The sequence below is a fragment of the Vespa mandarinia genome, chromosome 1, assembly GCF_050613455.1.
Source record: "Vespa mandarinia isolate Hongniang chromosome 1, ASM5061345v1, whole genome shotgun sequence".
Lineage (NCBI taxonomy): Eukaryota > Metazoa > Arthropoda > Insecta > Hymenoptera > Vespidae > Vespa > Vespa mandarinia.
Genome location: NC_140810.1, coordinates 13,322,501 through 13,342,500, shown reverse-complemented (window position 1 = coordinate 13,342,500; position 20,000 = coordinate 13,322,501). Strand labels below are relative to the sequence as shown.

At 31.2% G+C, this 20,000-nt stretch overlaps 3 protein-coding genes across 5 annotated transcripts in view; 1 reads left to right on the top strand and 2 right to left on the bottom strand.

Annotated features, from left to right (window-relative positions):
* LOC118447693 (uncharacterized) overlaps positions 1-20,000 on the bottom strand; it is a 52,684-nt gene that overhangs the window by 7,370 nt on the left and 25,314 nt on the right. For both annotated transcript variants that reach the window (XR_014983331.1, XM_035879931.2), the window contains exons 3-8: positions 9,044-9,106; positions 3,615-3,682; positions 3,394-3,508; positions 1,642-1,810; positions 436-584; positions 220-344 (exon numbers count right to left, since the gene is read on the bottom strand). Coding sequence is in view for 1 of the 2 variants with exons in the window: in XM_035879931.2 (XP_035735824.1) it covers positions 220-344; positions 436-584; positions 1,642-1,810; positions 3,394-3,508; positions 3,615-3,682; positions 9,044-9,106 (689 nt within the window). In the remaining variant the exon portion in view is untranslated. The remainder of the gene's footprint in view (positions 1-219; positions 345-435; positions 585-1,641; positions 1,811-3,393; positions 3,509-3,614; positions 3,683-9,043; positions 9,107-20,000) is intronic.
* On the bottom strand, positions 3,824-5,154 carry LOC118447696 (uncharacterized). The gene is made up of 3 exons (XM_035879940.2): positions 4,995-5,154; positions 4,407-4,872; positions 3,824-3,968 (listed from the first exon to the last, which is right to left on the bottom strand). Exons 1-3 carry the CDS (start codon positions 5,043-5,045, stop codon positions 3,949-3,951), a joined length of 537 nt encoding a protein of 178 aa, XP_035735833.1. The 5' UTR covers positions 5,046-5,154; the 3' UTR covers positions 3,824-3,948.
* The window catches only part of LOC118447694 (endothelial lipase-like), a 5,733-nt gene continuing 100 nt past the window's right edge, over positions 14,368-20,000 (top strand). The window contains exons 1-6 of one of the 2 annotated variants that reach the window (XM_035879934.2): positions 14,368-14,557; positions 16,656-16,755; positions 17,650-17,798; positions 18,861-19,096; positions 19,353-19,596; positions 19,688-20,000. The exon at positions 19,688-20,000 is cut by the window's right edge and continues 100 nt beyond it. In XM_035879934.2, coding sequence (XP_035735827.2) covers positions 14,503-14,557; positions 16,656-16,755; positions 17,650-17,798; positions 18,861-19,096; positions 19,353-19,596; positions 19,688-19,920 — 1,017 coding nt within the window. In that variant the 5' untranslated portion in view covers positions 14,368-14,502 and the 3' untranslated portion in view covers positions 19,921-20,000. Of the gene's footprint in view, positions 14,558-16,403; positions 16,756-17,649; positions 17,799-18,860; positions 19,097-19,352; positions 19,597-19,687 lie in introns of those variants that run through there. The other variant, XM_035879933.2, reaches the window with a different exon arrangement.

Sequence of the window (20,000 nt, the reverse complement as noted above, 5' to 3'; positions counted from 1 at the left end):
TGAAAAATTTATTTTAATATTTATATACGTGGATATGTGACTTATTATCGCCATTATCGGATTTTATTTTCAATTGATTTATAAATCTAATTAAATATCCATATATATTATATGTTTGCATATAATTTATTATGAAATAAAAAATTAAAAAATTAAAAAATATAAAAATATAAGTCGATTATTTTTCTATAAATTTAGATTAATTATCATAGTATTTACCGTATTCTAGTTGAGGCCTTTCCAGCACGATAATCTCTTTGAAACTCTTTGATAGGTGGCAATCTACGATTTTCTCTCATAATATCTTCCTCTTCAGCTACTTGCTGAATTGGATCCTGGTATTCCTGTTGATTGAAAAATCAACTTGATATTAATTAATAAAAAATGAAAAACTATGTTGACTTATCAAAAAACTCGAACGTTCAATGAACTGACTTGAATACGCAGCTTCATCGATTGAGTTTGAGAACGTCTCAGAGTCGCACCGGTTGGTTGTCTCACTCTCGTTGGTTTGCTAAGGGTGGAACCTGTACTTCCGGTACTGCTAACAGAAGACGATGTTGCCGAAGACACGGAAGACACTCCTGCGAAGGAAGGAAACGAAAAACTATCGATTAGAATAAAATTATTTCGAAATTAGGTATCGAGATAAATGAAAAAAAAAAATATATATATATACATATATATATATATCATATAATTATTATGTATAATTATATATCTATATATATATAATTATAAATACAATGATATATATGTATATATTTTATATATATTTATGTATATACAATTACTAGCAATCTAGTTATTCCGAGTTATATCTAGAATATTATTTAAATTCTATTCGATCCATTGAATATCTGAATACTTGGATAGATACCCAGACATGCAAAAAATAAAAATCAATAATATTGATTCATTCATATTTCTATAAAAAAAAAAAAAACAAACAAAAAAGAAAAAAAAAATAACGATATCTTATTTCACAGTTTTATTATCTCACGCAAAAGTATAAATTACTACGAAACTTTGTAAATATCGGGGTAACATGAAGAGAACGGACAAATAAAAAATAAAACCGATTATTCGACCATGTTGGGTAGTAACAGCTTTAATAGTTATATACATATAGGGTGTCCCGTTTGTTTCGGATAATATTTTCGGAAAATATTTTCTGTGATGGATTGGACCTATTGAAAAAATTTATTTAAAGATTTTTTTTAAGATTTTGATATTGGCATATCGTATGGTGCTAATTTCTCTCTCTCTCTCTTTTTTTTTTTCTAGTTCAAACGCTAGAAAAAATTTCAAAAGTAAATTCATTTCTTGTATATTTTTCCTTTTTCATAGTTTTATGAGATCTGTTGAGACGAATTAAACGACGTGCCATATGCCATTATTTATTATTATAAAATTTTCTAGATTATATTATAAATTTGTAAGTTTCTAAGAAAGTATAGTTAACGTCGACTGTCGGTTCTTAAACAGTATACTTTGAAAGAAAGGCCAAACTTCTTATCTCCATTTATTTTCTTTCTCAAATTATTGAATTAAATAAACGAAGTTTATTTCGTAAACAAATTCGGTATTTTCAAGATAAATGGTACACCTTGTGGATAATTAAGATGCATTATTACATACCAGAAATGGATGACGAACCGCTGGCCATGGAGTAAAGAGAAGCAGAAGCTGGTACACTTCCTGTACCCCATCTACTTCCTGGTCCAGACACCCCAACGCTTACTCCTATACCCATGTTGTACTCTGATGCACTTTGAGGCAAGACCCATGATTTACCAGACATCGAATACTATAACAATGTTTAATTAAAACTTGATGAGAGAGAAAAAGAGAGAGAGAGAGAGAGAGAGAGAGAGAGAGAGAGAGAGAGAGAGAGGAAAAAAACGAAAGTGAGGAAAGATAATCAGGATAGATTAAAAAGAAACCTAAATTTCAATGTTTTCTTATGAATATTTAATAATCTACGAATTATATGATTTGATAATATTTGAATCTTAGATTTGAATTATTTTCGAATTTTCAAGAGAAACTGTAATATTATTTTTCTTTTGTTTTTTTATCTCTCTTGGATACATCTATGTGTTTAACGCATCATTTAATTATTATTCAGATTTACGAGGACACGAGTACTCTTCTCGTAGGCTCGACGACGCTCGGAATTTCATTTAAGGGGCAAAGTATGTTTTCCAACGGGTGGAATGAACGCCCACGTGAGTAAACTGTGCGTGACCTGTAACCATCCGAAATTCTCGCGGAATGTCTCTGTCTCTCTCTCTAACTCTCTCTCTCTCTCTCGCTCTCTTTCTCTTTCTCTCGTTATATATATTTATATTTATTTTATAGATATATATATATATATATTTATCCGGAAAAAAAGTCTAAATATTAAAATAAATTTTAATAAAACCAATCGTACACGTCTCAGTTGTACGCAGTGCAATGTTAGAATTTAGGAACAATCTTTTATACGTAGTATGTTTTCACATAGGGTGTATAAAAAAAGAAAAAAGAAAAGAAAACAAATCATAAGTATCGAATAAATCATTTTTAAAAGATTGTACAATTTGACTATTTGATAAAAAAAAAAAAAAATAATCTTTTAATTTCGTAAAATTCTTTGTGGTTACATCTATTTGCGAATAAATATTCTTTTTGATTTATCCGATATATGAACGTGCATACGTACTTATAAATATAAAACGGAAAGAGTGGATGTTAATGCGAGAAATTAAAAAGATGCTTTCGATGAGATGATAGTATACATATATCTCGTGCATACTTAGGGCCCTTTAGAAATTGGTCAAAAGGTGACGGGAAGCTCGGTGAATTCGCTCCAATTACACGCGATTTTACGCTTCCGCGAACGGTTTGACGAGCGTGAATATTGCGTCGTTTGTGTATCCAAGTATCTATATCTAACTATTTGTACGTCGTGGTTTCAAACTGCAATTCCAAAGGTAGACACGATGAAAGGTAATACAAAGGAAGAAATCGATCGAACATGGACATCAGACTTTAATTGTTCTCTATTCAACGTTTTTATTGTTCTCTAACAACGAATGGGATTATGAGAGAAGAATGATCATAAGTTAATATTGACTTTTAAACTATTCATTTAAAGGATCAAGATAAACACATTAGATTTTTTTTTCATTTAAATTATTATAATGTTGTTGTACAATCGGTGATATGATTATTTTGTACAGTTATAGAATAATTTCTTTTTAATTTTATATATATATATATATATATATATATATATATTATATAATATATTATAACGTAATAATGTATATAGAAACACATATTAAATGTGTGTGTATGTGTGTGTGTGTGTGTGTGTATGTACACATTAATGTAAATTTTACTTACATCTCGTGGAATAAGAGTCTGCTTTAATCGAAGAATCTTCGCTCTGCATATGACACATCTCAGTGGTAAGAGACGCTGCGACACAGCCATCTGTATCGTTTTTACGAAGCAACGTCTATAAGAGGAGGACAATTTTTTTTGTTTACGTAATCGTTTTTACATCTAATTGATTAAAATTTTTTATCATGTTTTTTTTTTCTTTTTTATCTCGTAATTTTTACCTGCAAACCACACGGTGTCCGCACGGTGCCGTTTGCATCGTAGCCCTTGCGTTCACGCATATCACGCACTGAAATTAAAAGATAAATTTATTTCTTTTCTTCTTTTTTTGTTTTATCATTCTCTCTTTATCAATGATATATTAAATTATAATTCGAGGAGAGGAGATAATAAGAATGAGTTTTCATTAAACAGTAAAATATTCTTTATTCTTATGATTTTTTTATAATCATTTTTAATGATTAACGCAATAACTTCTACAAAATTTTCTACGATTCTAAAACTATTTCATATTTTGCGTCATAAAATTACGCCAATCAATTCTCTCTTGATCGTTTAATATTCCTGGGGTTGTTCTAAAAGAGAAAAAGAAAAAGGAATTAAGTAATTGTTGATAAGACATTAAGGATCTTTATACGTATTGTAAATATTCAAAATATATTTGATCGATATTAAAGAAATTCTAATAATTTCCTTCGATTACTTTATATGTATATTTTAATTTTTCGTACTCATTAATTTTCTATCGCACGTCTGTAACGTTGTTTTGTAAAAACTTACTTGTGTTCACTAAAAAAAAAAAAAAAAAAAAAAAAAAAAATTATACATATTCGTTAGACAATTCAAATTTACACATAACAGATTCCAATGAAAATAATGACATAAAACTATTTTACGTAATATAAAATTGAATATAACGTTATATTAAAAAAATATCGAGTACGATATAAAGATTACATTTGTTAATCATTTTATCGTAAAACAAGAATCTATGATATCGTATAAAATCATACCTATAATATTATTCGGTATAGTAGTTCTTCTCTTCCTGAAAGCTCCATTGTTTTCAAACTGATAGAAACTTTGGATCTCTCCTGTATCTCGTTTGCGGTTTCTGCTAGGTGGACCATTTTGTCTACCGCTTTGCATACCACCTCCCATACCGCCTCCCATATCCCCTCCCATACCTCCTCCTGTACCTCCTTGCATACCACCTTGCATACCGCCTTGCATACCACCTTGCATACCACTTTGCGTATCATCTTCGTTCATACTAGGTGCATTTCTACGATTAACCGATCTCTTCCTCGTGTTATTTTGATTGTTGTTATCGTCATCAAAATCTTCATCGGGTGGTGGACCAGATGGTCTCCTACCAGGAGGAGGAGGACCATGGCAATGTCTACGTCCTCCTACTCTATGAGGAGGACCCGACATGTCATCATTAGATTCATTAGCATTATCATTGTCTTGGCATGTCTACGTGAGAAGAAACAAAATATATGATTTTATTTTTTTCTTTATAGGTTTTCACTTTTTATTTATTTATTTTTTTTTTTTTCCATTTCTTTTTATGTATAATACTTATAAGAATTACTTACCGCCAATTGAAGGAGCACGAAAACGATAGGAATTATCAAGGCGAGCTTCATCTTTCCTTCGGAGTTTACCAGAGAACTGTATGATCATTCTAACTGGTCGGTAATATAAATACCTTTGACTATGTTGACGTGATAATAATTATTTTATATTTTCTCTCTCTCTCTCTCTCTCTCTCTCTCTCTCGTTTATTAACACTTCGTCATATGCTTTTTCTATATAATAAAACGATAGAGGAAAAGAGAAGAAAATTATAATGGAACGGACATGAAATCATAACGCATACAATAACAGATAGCTTTAATCGCAGAATAATTCTACTCCTACGTAATTATTTGTATGCTCGATTGCTCGGCTTTTGTTGTCTTCTTGGAACATGTTTATATTGTGTTCTCTCTTTCTCTCTCTCTCTCTCTCTTTCTTCCTGGCCCCTTTGTCACACTCTCGTTTAATGTTTTTTTTTTTTTTTCTTTTTGTTTTGTCCGTGATCATTCATCACTGCCAAAATGGTCGCACGAATATTCCGCGCTTGTTACATCTCTTAACGATTAACATTCTGGCAACTCCATGTGTTACTTTACGAGAAAAAAAAAAAAAAAGAGAGGACAATATGACGCAACGTTACGAAACAATACACATTAAAAATTGTTTTCCTTTCTGCATGCAAAGATAAATTTTTGCGATAGTATTGCATATTTCATGGTCGCTTCGTTTTTATATTGTCATTATACCAGATCGTTTTATACTTATACTATCTTTAATTACCCTTTTTCTCCCTTCTTTTTTTCATTTGATTAAAAACAGATATATATAGATATATATTTCGAAAAATTTGTTAAAATTTTTAATACATTTCCATGCTAATATTTATTCACATTGTAGTAAAAATGTGCGTAAAATAAATGTATGTTAAAGAAACGATATATATATATATATTATATTTTTCTATATAATAGAATGATAGAGAAAAAGTGAAAAAAATTACATGAAGTCACTAGATAACGTAATAACACATAATTTTTTAAGATTACAATAGAAAAGATACTTGTTTACACGGACGGTCGTTAGATTGTTGTATTAATGTGATATGAAAGGTATCACATTCTGCATATGTTGGTATTAAAAAAGTAGGGATATTCTTTATCAAACTATATCCCAAAGAGTTATTCTTAAAATCAAAGAGTTAATCTTAAAATTAAAGTAGAATAATGCTACTCGAATGTATAATTATTCGTATGCCCAATAATTCGGCTTCTGTTATCTTCTTGTAACACACTATATGTCCTTTCTCTCTCTCTCTCTCTCTCTGTTTCTCTTTCTCTATCTATCTATTTCTTTCGTGCGCATATTCTCTCTTTCTCTGTCTCCCTCTCTCACTTTATCTCTCTCTCTCTCTCTCTCTCTCTCTCTCTCTCTCTGTTTCTCTCTCTTTATTTCTCTCACTTTAGTTTGATTTTTGTTTTTTTCCTTTTATTTCGTTCTCGATCACTCATCACCACCAAAATGGTCGTACAAAAAGGTAAAATTTTTCATAGATCTGAACGATCAACGTCACTAAATAAAAAGGTTTGTAGAAAGGTCTTTGAAAGTGACAGACGTTTTCGTGTCTTTCTTTACGAAAAAATTATATGATGCAATGTTACGAAAAAAATGAACGTAAAAAATTGTTTTCTTTTCGTTCGGTAGATAAATTTCACGGTAATATTATCGGGTATTGTGCAAGTTCGTTTCGCTTTTACATCGTTATTATACCGGATCACTCTGTATTTGTACTATTTTCAATTACTTTTTTTTTTTCTTTCTGTTAGAAAATCAAAAAAATATAATACATATATATATATATATATATATATATATATGTATATATAAGATATTATATAATATATAAGAATTTCGAAATATTCTTTAAAATTTTCGTTATTTTTGCGATGATAATATTTACTCCCACATTTATTTTCTTCTTTCGAATAAATATTACATAAAGAGCTAAAAAAATCTTTCGTGAAAGTACAATGCATATAATCTTTGATAAAATAAAATTTTGATATATAGTACGAAATACATATACGAAAATGTTCATCTCAATGGAATAATGAAATATATATTTCATATTAAGAAATATATGCATACATATACATATATATACATACACAAATCTGTGTATATCATTAATTTTAAGTTTGTGTAATCGAATATCCTTGAGTATAATTTTCAGGTGGTAGAATTTATCAGATTATTCGTTATGGAAAATAATGCTTATTAATAATTCATAAATTGTGGTCGATTTAATTGTTGAAATCGCTTTTGCAAAACATATCGCTCGAATGTCATGGCAAACGTGAACGGAAATGCAAAAGGTAACACGTGCAATTGACGGACGAAACGACGACGACATTGACGATCATCGGTTCTAACTCGATCGACATTTGATAATTCGTAATCGACGTAAGCAAATTAGGCTTCACTTTAATCGGAATATTAATAGCTATGTCGAGAGGGACCATCTCTCGTGTCAAAAGTCGAAGGGTTTCCGAGTATGTCTCTCTCTCTCTCTTTCTCTCTCTCTCTCTCTTCCTCTCTTTCTCTCTCTCTTTCTCTCTCTCTTTCTCTCTCTCTCTCTCTCTCTCTCTCTCTCTCTCTGTGTCTTTGTTTCTGTCTCTCTCTTTCTCCATCATTCTCGTTCGTCGATGGTTAATCGAGTTTTGCAAGCCATTGAACGACCAATTCATTCGGAAGTTGCAACTTTTCCGGTCTGTCGCACGTCTTTCGAACAATATCAAAGTGTTCGATCGATCCTTTCCCATTCTATTTTGCAAATATTGCAATTTTGAGAACGGATTTACGAAAGAAATAGAGAGAAAGAGTGAAAGAGAGAGAGAGAGAGAAAGAGAGAACGAGAGAGAAAGAGAGAGAAAGAGAGAGAAAGAAAGAGAAAGAAAGAGAAAGAGAGAAATATTTCAATGACATAGAGAGATGTTATATATATGTTATAGAGAGAAAAGGAGAAATAGATATATAAATAAATAAAAAGAATTAGATCGGAAACTCTTAAAATAGAGAAAAGTATTAAATTTGGCTAAAAATATATTTCCATAAATTAAAATTTCAAATCTAAAATTTGATATAAAAATACTATCTTCGCATTTAATTTTCCACGCCGATAAAAATAATGAGAGAGAGGGAGAGAGAAAGAGGCAGGAGAGAGAGAGAGAGACAAGAGAGAGAGAAAGAGACAGAAAAGAGAGAGAGAGAGAGAGAGAGAGAGAAAGAGACAGAAAAGAGAGAGAGAGAGAGAGAGAGAGAGAGAGAAAGACAGAAAAGAGAGAGAGAGAGAGAGAAAGAGACAGAAAAGAGAGAGAGAGAGAGAGAGAGAGATAAATAGTTTCCTCTGACCTTTCTTTTATTTTTACTTCTCTTTCCTTTTCTTTTTTTATTTCACGTAAAAAAGAGAAAATCTCGTTTTCTCGGCAATCATCGATTCTCTTTCTTGGTAAAATTACGAATTAGGCTTGATTACGTCTAGTCTCCTGTGGCGCTAGGGACAAGTTAACCAAGTTACCTTAAGGAAGATTCGAGAGAAGGATCGAGAAAAAAAGCTTGAGGGAGCATTGACAGAAGCCCTTCACCAAATCGTTCATTGTAGACAACCCTTAGGCGTGTTAATTGGATCTAGGCTTTCTCTCTCTCTCTCTCTCTCTCTCTCTTTCTCTTTCTCTCGATTGAACAATACCACAATCTCTCTCTGTCTGTCTCTCTCTCTCCTGTACACATTCCACGAATTCCTTTCACTCGAGTTATCAAAACTGTCTTTTTTATTGTCTTTTTTTTTTTTCTTTTATTTTGGTCGGATATAACTTGCCGGGATCAATCAATTGGCAAGATTTCTCTATCACGAATGTCGACGACAGAGAATTGTTCGTTTTCTATAATCCACATATTTCAGTTCCAATCTTTTATTCGATTTTATAACCGATCAACTTCTTTTCGAAACCATTTACAAAAGCTATGTTTTTGGATTGATTGAAAGAAACTGTGATATAGTAATACTTACTTCGTCCTCCTGCGAAGAGGCTAACTCCGGTTCGTTTTCTTCCAACTTCGTTAACAATTTATCCTGAAACAAAAAGAAAAGAATAATGATGATCACGTTGATGTTGTACGGTTATCGAAAAAAAGAAAAAAAAAAGAAAAAAAAAATAAGAAAATATAAATCATCTTTTTCATTTCTTTGTTTTCTTTTTTCCTTTTTTTCTTAAAACTCCCAAAATCCAAATTGAAATTTTTAAAGATTGTTACTTCGTATAATTCTACTTTTTCCATCTTCATCTATCTATCCATCTATCTATCTATCTATCCATCTATCTATCTATCTATCTATCTACCTATCTAGGTCAGGGTGGTCTTCAGATATTAGGGGGATGATGCGCAAAATATCCCCACTACTTGGATGCACGAAGCGCATCGTTCAAGCAAGGCGACTTTTCACGTTAACGGCCAGCTCTTCTTTTCTGGACCGGCCAGAATACTGGGCCAAGCAATTTTCATTTTATTCTCTCTTTCTTGCACTCTCTCTGCCTTTCTCTTTTCCTCTCTCACTCTCTCTTTCTCTCTCTCTCTCTCTCTCTTTTTCAGTATTCCATCATCTCTTTTCTTTTCGTAAAATTTTTACAGGACACGAAGAAAGCTTTCGTCTAAGCAAGCACGAGAGCTTTCGTGACTTATTCAACACTTGAAAATATCGTTTCTGTTTCTTTTTCTTATTGAATTTCTCTTTCTTTCTCTTTCCTATTCTCCCTTTATCTCTCTCTCTCTCTCTCTCTTTCTCTCTCTTGTTGTTGTTTTTTCCTCTCTTATTATTGATGTTTTTCTTTCTATTTTCTTTCTTTTTCTTTTGCTTAACAAAATAAGGTAATTTTGAAAAATCTCGCGGTAGTGATGCGAATGGAATGAAATCTTGACGAAACGATGAGATGTCACATATTTTCGAGAAAAAATAATAAAAATGATAAAAAGGAAATAAAGATGGAAAAGAGAAAAATCAGAGAAAAGAAATAAAGGAAGGAAGAGAGAGAGAGAGAGAGAGAGAGAGAGAGAGTATTTTGAGATAATAGAATTTCAAGTTACGAAGGAAATCTTCGACCTTCTTGGATCCTCTAAGTAGCCGAGAAAAATCTATGAATTCGATTGAAATCTTCCGATGCATTTTGCAAAAGAAAATAAAAAGAGGAATTGGAGATCTTATCAGAAAGAATGTTTGACTTTAACTTTTCTCTCTCTCTCTATCTCTCTCTCTTCTCTCTTTCTTTCTGTCTTTTTCTCTTTTTCTTTTTTTTCTCTCTCTATCATCTCTCTCTCTCTCTCTCTCTCTCTCTATCATTCTCTCTGTATCTGTCTTTCTGTTTTTCTCTAAAATTTATTTATCATTACAATTTGATGCTTGAAAAGTCAAAAACTCGAATGATTGAATTTTTATCGAATTTTATCAAAGTTCACGTTGTAAACAAAGAAAGATTGAAGTTTTTCAAAGTTATGAATCATTCCTTTCTCTGTTTCTCTCTTTTTCTCTCCCTCTTTAATATACACACATATACATACACACACATACATACACAAACATACGCTTTCTCTCTCTCTTTCTCTTTGTCACAGTCATCGAGCGTACTCCGTCGTTGCCGTAGACACTTAGTTACGTGCAAAAAGGAAGAGTTGAATTATATCGATCGATTCCTAGTACGGCTCGCATAAAAATAGCGCGTATAACTATTATGAAACGAGTCTATGATGGTAGACGGTCGCTCGAAACGAAAGGAAACCATCGAAAGTTTGATTTTTATTTGTGGCATGTTTGTTAAAAGAAAAAAAAACAAAAAGAAAGAAAAAAAAGCAAAAAAAAAAAAATTAGAGAAAAAAGTAAATGCAAATATAGAAAAAAAAAAAATATCAGAAATATCGTTCAATCGTTCTATATGAGTTTTCGATTAAGATCATTTCAATAGTTCAGTACTCGTTCTGATTCTTTAATCACACTGGTTTTAACGTTATTGTAATTTAGATACGTATAAACGCTCACACATTTCTGTTCAATCTGACAATCAGTTCAGTCATCGATACGTCATATTTTTTTTTTCTTTGTCAGAAATGTCAACGATGTTCCTTTCTTTTTTCTTCTTTTTTTTCTTTTTTTTCTTTTTTTTTTTCGAAATGACTGACGGTTTTCTGATAAGTCGCAGTCTTTTATATGCACACGTTGTTGTCCCATGATGATATTACAAAATGTCAAGAGACGAAAAATTAATCGAATTGGTCCATCAAAATATTAGTGTCAAATAAAAAATATATGAAATATATTCAATTTTATTTAAATTTAAATCGAACGAATACTCCGACATTTCAAAGCAATTTCAAAGCAATTTCAAAGCAAAAATTTCGTTTCATCGTCTGTACGAATTATTTATTTCAAACGTTACAAAAATTCCCTAATTGAATTGATCATTTCTTTTTTTTTTCTACAAGTTTTATGAACCCACAAAACCCATTTGCTTTTATATTTGTGCATATCTTTCGTCCAAGGAAAGTGTAATCATACTCTAATTCCTCTAATGTGAATTTATTTATTTTCTTTTCTTTGTTTTTTGTTTTTTTCATTTTTTTTTATTTTCAATTTTGCGATTAGAAGTTAATAGCGAAGATCAGAATAGAACGCTAGATAGATTAATTAGTTGATTAATATATCTGATAGCATATTGAATTGATATATGTGAGTATGAATAATCGAAACTGAAACTGAATTAACTAAAGTGAAACATGTGAATTGACCTTTAGAGAAAGAAATGAAGAAATAAAATATACGTCGATGTTCGATAGGTCAGTAAGTAGTATCGTTTAAAAGTATGAAAAAAGAAAATAAGAAGAAGAAGAAGAAGAAGAAGAAGAAGAAGAAGAAGAAGAAGAAGAAGAAGAAGAAGAAGAAGAAGAAGAAGAAGAAGAAAAAGAAGAAGAAGAAGAAGAAGAAGAAGAAGAAGAAGAAGAAGAAGAAGAAGAAGAAGAAGAAGAAGAAGAAGAAGAAGAAGAAGAAGAAGAAGAAGAAGAAGAAGAAGAAGAAGAAGAAGAAGAAGAAGAAGAAGAAGAAGAAGAAGAAGAAGAAGAAGAAGAAGAAGAAGAAGAAGAAGAAGAAGAAGAAGAAGAAGAAGAAGAAGAAGAAGAAGAAGAAGAAGAAGAAGAAGAAGAAGAAGAAGAAGAAGAAGAAGAAGAAGAAGAAGAAGAAGAAGAAGAAGAAGAAGAAGAAGAAGAAGAAGAAGAAGAAGAAGAAGAAGAAGAAGAAGAAGAAGAAGAAGAAGAAGAAGAAGAAGAAGAAGAAGAAGAAGAAGAAGAAGAAGAAGAAGAAGAAGAAGAAGAAGAAGAAGAAGAAGAAGAAGAAGAAGAAGAAGAAGAAGAAAATGAAGATGAAGATGAAGATGAAGAAGAAGAGGAAGAAAATGAAAAAGAAAAAGATTGATCTATCGGTCGAAAGTCGTTAAATAATCTAAGGACGTTAAATAATCGTTCAAAGAAAGAAATCTCTCAGTTAAGAGATTCAGAAAGAAAGGTAGGCCGATTACGTACCAAAGTGGATTCAAATCGTTCAATATTGTTAAGCTAATTATTCCAGTGGGCGTTTATGAAGATACCAAGCGATTGAACGTTTCGATCGTTCGTTCATTCGTTCGTTCATTCGTTCGTTAGTTAGTTCGTTAGTACGTTCGTAGGTAGTACGCCTTCGTCGTTGACACACTCGAGTTTAATTATAGGAATCGTTATTTCCAATCAAACCATCGCCGAGAGAGAAAGCTTGAAAGGCTTTGCTACGTCCATTACGATTATTTCCATGAATCTCTACGAAAGCAAAGAAAAAGAGGGCGATGGTTTTCAATTTGTTTAAAAGGATAAAATTAGTTGACGAATATATGAAATATTAGTATTATATTATTATTATTATTATTATGCGATCAAATCATTTTGTATATATTACATTATATAATGTTTTATTTATTAGAAAGTATTAATTATATTGTTAAGTATTTTATTTTTATTAATAACAATTAAAAAAAGTAAAAGAAAAATATTATATATTACAATTTATTATAAATATATTATTTATTATAAATTTTTATTAATTATAAAAGGTATTAATTATTGCAATGATTTTATTTTTTTCTTTTAAGTGTGTAAAATTTAAAGTGTGTAAAAAATTATAAAAAATTTTTAAGTGTGTATATTACACACACACACACATATATATATAATATATATATATATATATATTATATATATATATATTTATATTTATATTTATATTTATATTTTTATTTATATTTATATAATATATATATATATATATATATATATATATATATATATTATATATATATATTTATATTTATATTTTTATTTATATTTATATAATATATATATATATATATATATAAATTTTATTAATTATAAAGTATAAAATATCTAGTAAAATAATCTTCTCTCTCTTTCTCTCTTTTACTTTCTCTCTCTTTCTCTCTTTTACTTTCTCTCTCTTTCTCTCTTTCATTTCGAATCCATCGATTATTTGTAACAACTGTTTCATATTTTCGAGTAAGACAGGAATCACTTATTTAGAAAAATAAAAAAAAAGAAGAAACGATACTCGATAGGAAACGTCGATCGAGCAGTTAATGGAATTTCCACATGGAAATTGTGCGATTTCCACTCAACGTCAATGATGGATGGATATACATATGTATATCGGGTGGCATACAGGATGATAAAATTTTCGTTGGTATCGTAGAGTAAACGTTATAAGCAACGGTTAGTCGAGATTCGCGAATCGATTTTCTCGTCTCGTCTCGTCTCATCTGGACTGGTCTGGTCTTGTCCCGAGGGCTGGCTGATAATTGCATGCTTGCGTTCGCATGAGAGAAAAAAGCGAACATTCATAAAATGCATCGTCGAAAAATTCATATCGCTGTTACACATAAACTGAAACACAAGTTTACGGAATGAAAAAGATTAAAGATTTCTTCGTTTGTTGCTGTTTTCTTTTTCTCCTTTTTTGTTCTCTCTCTCTCTCTCTCTCTCTCTCTCTCTCTCTCTCTTTCTTTGTCTCTTTCTATCTCTAATTCGTCACGTTATTGTTTTCCTTTTTTTTCTTTTACTTTTTCTTTTTCTTTTTTTTTTTTTGTTTTTTTTTCGCTTAAATTTTCGAACGAACACACCAATCGGAGTGAGAGATTCCAACGCGTTAAGCTGAATGTAGATCATTGAAATCTACCTTTCTCTGAAATCTAGCGGGAGATTCAAGAATTCATTTCTCATGTATACGATTCAGTTTCCATTGGAGATCTCCAACGGTGAGATCGTGTCGGTTCGACCATCACGAGATCTCTGATCTCTCTCGTTGTTCGTCGTATTTATCTGTTTTTTTTCTTTCTTTCTTTTTCTTTCTTTTCTTTTCCGTTTTCTGTTTTTTCCTCCAGAAATAAAATGTTCCCGAATTTCCTTGCATTTCTACTATGTCGTGTGATCTCCGTCACGAGAGGTGATTAATTATGATTTATCTCGTTTAAAAGTAGTAAAAAGTGATCGTTATCGATTATGTGAATCGTTTTGTTTCTATTTCTTTTCTTTTTATTTTTTTTTTTTGTTAATCTATATTTCATTCATTCATTCATCAATTTTTTTATTTTTATTCGTCGGGATATATTTGTTTATATCAAACTTCGTTCGTATTACATCAGACAATGTAAAATAAGCATCGTATCGAAATTTAATTACGATCTAAATATAATATATAATTATTAATTTATTCTTTTCGTATAATTAAATAGAACAGACGTGGAAAGAATAAGCGTGTCGATTTTCGAAACGTTTTTTATATTTAATTAACACTTTTTCAATTGTCCTCGTATAATTTCTCACAGATCACCGAAATAATTCGACGTTATTTTATAATGAATAAATACAGAATTATGTTATAGGAAGATCGTGCATAGAACACTATTGTGAATTTACTAGATCACTGTGTCGACAATGAATGTCTAGAGAGAGAGTATAGTCTCGAATGTAAAATAGTGCTGCTTTCACTCTATCATTCTAGGAAAACGAACGTGTGTGTCAGGAAAGTTACTAGAAAAGAAATATTATAGACAGTGCATAATTTTCCTCTAAAAGTGGATCAACTTGTCTAATCTCGATTCAATATGTATATATGTTTATTAAAGTAAATTTTAATGTAACTAGGAAAACAAAATTATTAATTTTATCTCTAGAAGTGAATTAAGTAACTCAATCTCGATTCGATACGTATGTATATAACATTAAATTTGAATGTTACTAAAATAACAAACAATACTATCAAGTATAATTTTATCTCTCCAAATGGATCAACTAATTTAAACTTAATTCTATATGTACATATGTATGTAAAATTAAATCTGAAATTTACTGGGGAAAAAAAAAAAAGAAAAAAAATACTATCGTATAATTTTATTTCTAGAAGTATATCAAGTAGCTTAATTTCAATTCGATACGTATGTATATAACATCAAATTTGAAAGTTACTAGAAAAAAAAGAAATAATACTACCGAGTATAATTTTTTTCTCCTCGATATGAATCAATTTGATTAATCTTGATTCGTTACGTCTATACAATATAATAAATCTTAGATAATCTTTTAATTCCACTTTCTCTTCTCTTGTATTATTACAGTAATCACAATTCGACAAAGTTTTACGAGGAATCGGAGAAACCATGAAATAACTCGTAATCTTTAGAAATCTTTTCCATTTCTAGATCTGGTTAATAACCGAAAAAGTTAGAATCGGTCGTAAACATTTCTATATAGACGATCGTAAATGATTATTTTATTATAATAGTAAACATTGCGAAAGTTTCACGCTCCACTTATTTTTGATAACTTCAATATATATACATATATACATACACACAAAATAACTCGTAAGAACTTACGAGTTATTATATATATATATATATATATATATATATATATATATATATACATATATATATATATATTATATATAACTACTGTATATATAACTGTAATGTAAAACTATATAGTAATTTATTTAAATACCGTCGTAATAATCATTTAGCTCATGCTATAGTGTTATTAGGTCAACTTTTCTTCGATTTTTCTTATTCGTAACTCGGTAGTGTAAATCGACATGCAAAAGTTATACCTCGAATATCTCGAGGAATTTATATGTTAGCTAAAGTCAAAAGAGAAAGATTAATCGATCAAGTTTTATCGACATACAACTAACTCCGACAATGACGGAAAACAACTGACAGGTAGATGACTGCGTATTCCGATTTATATGTACTTCTCATCGAACAATTCTTGTTTGTGATATCGCCGATGGAAAAAAGAAAAGAAGAAATAAGAGAGAAAGAGAGAGAGAGAGAGAAAGAAAGAAAGAGAGAGAGAGAAAGTTCGCAGAAGGTGTTTGCGATGGTTGCTGGCGTGGGTGCACGCGACATCACGTGACCACTGTCAGGTTCAATGACGACGACCGCGTAGAATGGCCACGGCCGAGTGGCGCCGTTCTAATGACGTTCCCCTGCTCTTTTCTTTTTTTTTTCCTTTTTCTTTTAATTTTTTATTCTCGACAGATACTGGGACCCTCTACATAATGGCTTTCCCCACTGGCACCTGTCCACTATGCTGTCCGATCGATCTCGATCGAGATGTCGAGTATCTTCTCTTCACAAGGTAACAATTTTCTTTTCTTCTTTCATTTATGTGAACACGATTAATTACTTTCTTTCTTTCTTTCTTTCTTTCTTTATTTATTTATTTATTTTTTTTTGTCTTTTTACTTCTATTTATATTTTTCTTTTATTTTTGTTTTATTTTATTTATATTTTTTCTTAATTTTTCTTTTTTTTTTCTTTTTTGTCTTTCTTTTTTTCTTTTCTTTCGATTTCATTCTCAAAGACGTAGAATGTAAAGAATAGGTTCAAAAAAGGTTTAGCATAATACATATATAATCACTAACACACTAGGATGTTACGTTATCACGTCACGTGAGACGACGACGGCAATACGTTCGATACTAGTAACCGTGCACACCATTCGTTCATTTACTGTGCTCGCGTCAAAGCCGTGTTTTGCGTCGATCTCTTTCTGTAGAGGATAGAATTCCCATCGCGAATTTAAATTCATCGGCTCTGACGTTATTCGAGTCCCTTTCATTTACGTTCAAAGATCGTAACTCCCCATGAAATAATTTCTATCTTGGGAATGACGATTTCATTCGTATAGATATATAGAGACCTTTCATTTTACTTAATAAATCTCTATAGGTATACTCGCCTCTCTGTACCTGTCCGTTTTATGTTCAAAATAACGTAGAAATTTTGGAAAGGATTCGGTTTTCTCTTTGAAAACATCATTGATATTTCTGGTTTTATCTGATGGATATATCTGATTTTCATCAGATCTGAGAATTAAAGTACTTCGCGAATTTTACCTGAATTAACGAAATTCGATGATACAACGTTTTCACTATGACTATCTTCTCTCTCTCTCTCTCTCTCTCTCTCTCTCTCTCTTTCTCTCTCTTTCTATATATATTTTTTTTTCTTTTTTTGTTTTTTTTCAAAGACGAAATCCACACGTGGCCAATGTGTTGAGCATATTGAATCCACTGTCCTTAAAGAGGAGTAACTTCGATAAGAGGAATCCTACAGTCATTTACATTCATGGATACAGCGAGAGTGCACCAGGCGAAAGTTCAAATGCCGTAAGAGATGGTATTTATTGATTTTGTATTTAATTGAGAAATTAATTAAAAGTAATTATGATAAATGAATAGGTGTATTAGAAATGAGATCGTATGTTACGTTTAATACAAATTTAACGGAAAATGTAGAAACGTTTCATTGCTATGGTCCATAGCAATTAAATGAGAAACTGATATAACATACGTCCTTTCTTCTGAAATCAACGTTTCTCAAATCTATGAATTGCATAAAATTTTTAACAGGTTAGGAAATGATATCTGATGTCTTAAATCGTACCGAGGAAAGTGATTAATTTGCAAGTGATTCCAAAAGATAATTCTCGTGAAGAGTTCTTTTCGGTTAACGAGAATACCGCAGTAAGAGCTTAGTATCTTTTAAAAATAATATAAAGTGACTCGAGTCTATCATAATTATAAAAAATTTTATATTATGAACTAATTCGATGATTGCGGTACGATCCTAAAAGAAATATATTGAGAGCCATATGGCAAAAAGATTGTTCGAAAAACCCATTCAATGGATTAAGACGTCATAAAATTATAATCGATCTATTTGACATTATATCGTATTCATTAATTTTATCTATCAAAATATAACACGTTCATATGAATTATACCTTTTAAATTACAAGATACTTCAAAGTTCACAAATATATTATACTTATATGTGCAATACATATATATCAGTTGAAGAGAAGGTCTAGCGAGGACAGCCAAGTAGCTGTCATTTGAATACTTCATTTCTTCGAAAGTCGTAAAGGATTTGTCCCAGTTAGTCGTAGGAAAAAGTCGATGTTGAAACTTGGCTGGATACATTAGTAACTGCATCAACAGTAGTAGAATAACATAACCACTAGTAAGCTAGTTTTCGTCGAGTATCTCACGTAAGGATGAGAATGATGAATAGTAGCTTGAAAAAAGTTTGGCACGGTCCTGGTTAAACGTGGCATTCGAATATAGAAGATAACCAAGTCATCCTGACATTTTCGTTTTTTTACTTTTCTTTCTCTTCTTTTTCTTTCCTTCTTTTTTTCACTTTTTCTTTTTCTTTTGTATTCCTTTCTCTCTTAAGTCTATTTGAAGCGTGCTGATTACAACGTCATTTTGGTCAACTGGGTAAGACTGGCGACGTTACCATGGTATCACACGGCTGTCGCAAACACAAGACTAATTGGTCCCCATGTAGCACGTATGATCAGCTGGTTGGACGCCCAGAGAGCGGTTCCATTATCAAAAATTCATGTTATTGGATTCAGTTTGGGTGCCGAGGTAGCCGGATTCATGGGCAAGGCTTTAGCTCCACGTTTGGTAGGTAAACTCTAGTATAATTGAGATAAATAATCGAGTAGATACGGACTAGTTTAGAGGCGAGTTTAGATTGGAACGTGACATTATAAAAGAAAATTACGATCGAATTGATCGATCGGCACGATCGTATCGAATAAATATACCAACAAAGATTCTTTATTAAAAAGACTGCGGATTCGATTTATATGCAAATAAGCTTTAACACTTTGATAATTCATTGTCCAGTAAAATGTGTCTTTGCCTTGATGGGTTGTAGGTCGGAAGAATAACCGGACTAGACGCTGCTTATCCGTTGTATATGAATACCGGAAGAGAAGGTCACTTGACATCTACCGACGCGGCTTTCGTCGACGTTATTCATACTGACGGCGGAATCTTTGGATTTCCAAATCCTTTAGGTCATGCTGACTTTTATCCTAACGGTGGTAAACCACCGCAGCCTGGATGTAGCCTTGGGAATATCCTTCGTCGCGGTTTTATGTTACTTATCAGAGAAAAAAGTAAATACAATATCCTATCGTACTGTGAACATGTTAGCATCTAAGATCTCGAACAAAAATCAAACTTCCACGATCTTTATTTATTTTTCAGTCACCTGTGGCCATTACCGAGCATGGATGTTATATGTCGAATCCGTTAGAAATCCCCTCGGATTTCCAGCCAGTCGTTGCCCAAGATGGAGACCGGAAATCCAAGCAAACTGCAGATGGACTCCGGACGCTCTCATGGGATTCGCTGTAGATCCGAAAACCAGAGGGAAGTATTACTTGAAGACGAACGAACGCTCTCCATTCGCACGAAATGCAACGGGTTACAATTTTTAAATGGACGTTTCATTTTCAACGAACATATTTTAAATTATTATAGTTTTATCATCGTCATTTTGATCTCAACGTATTTCGTT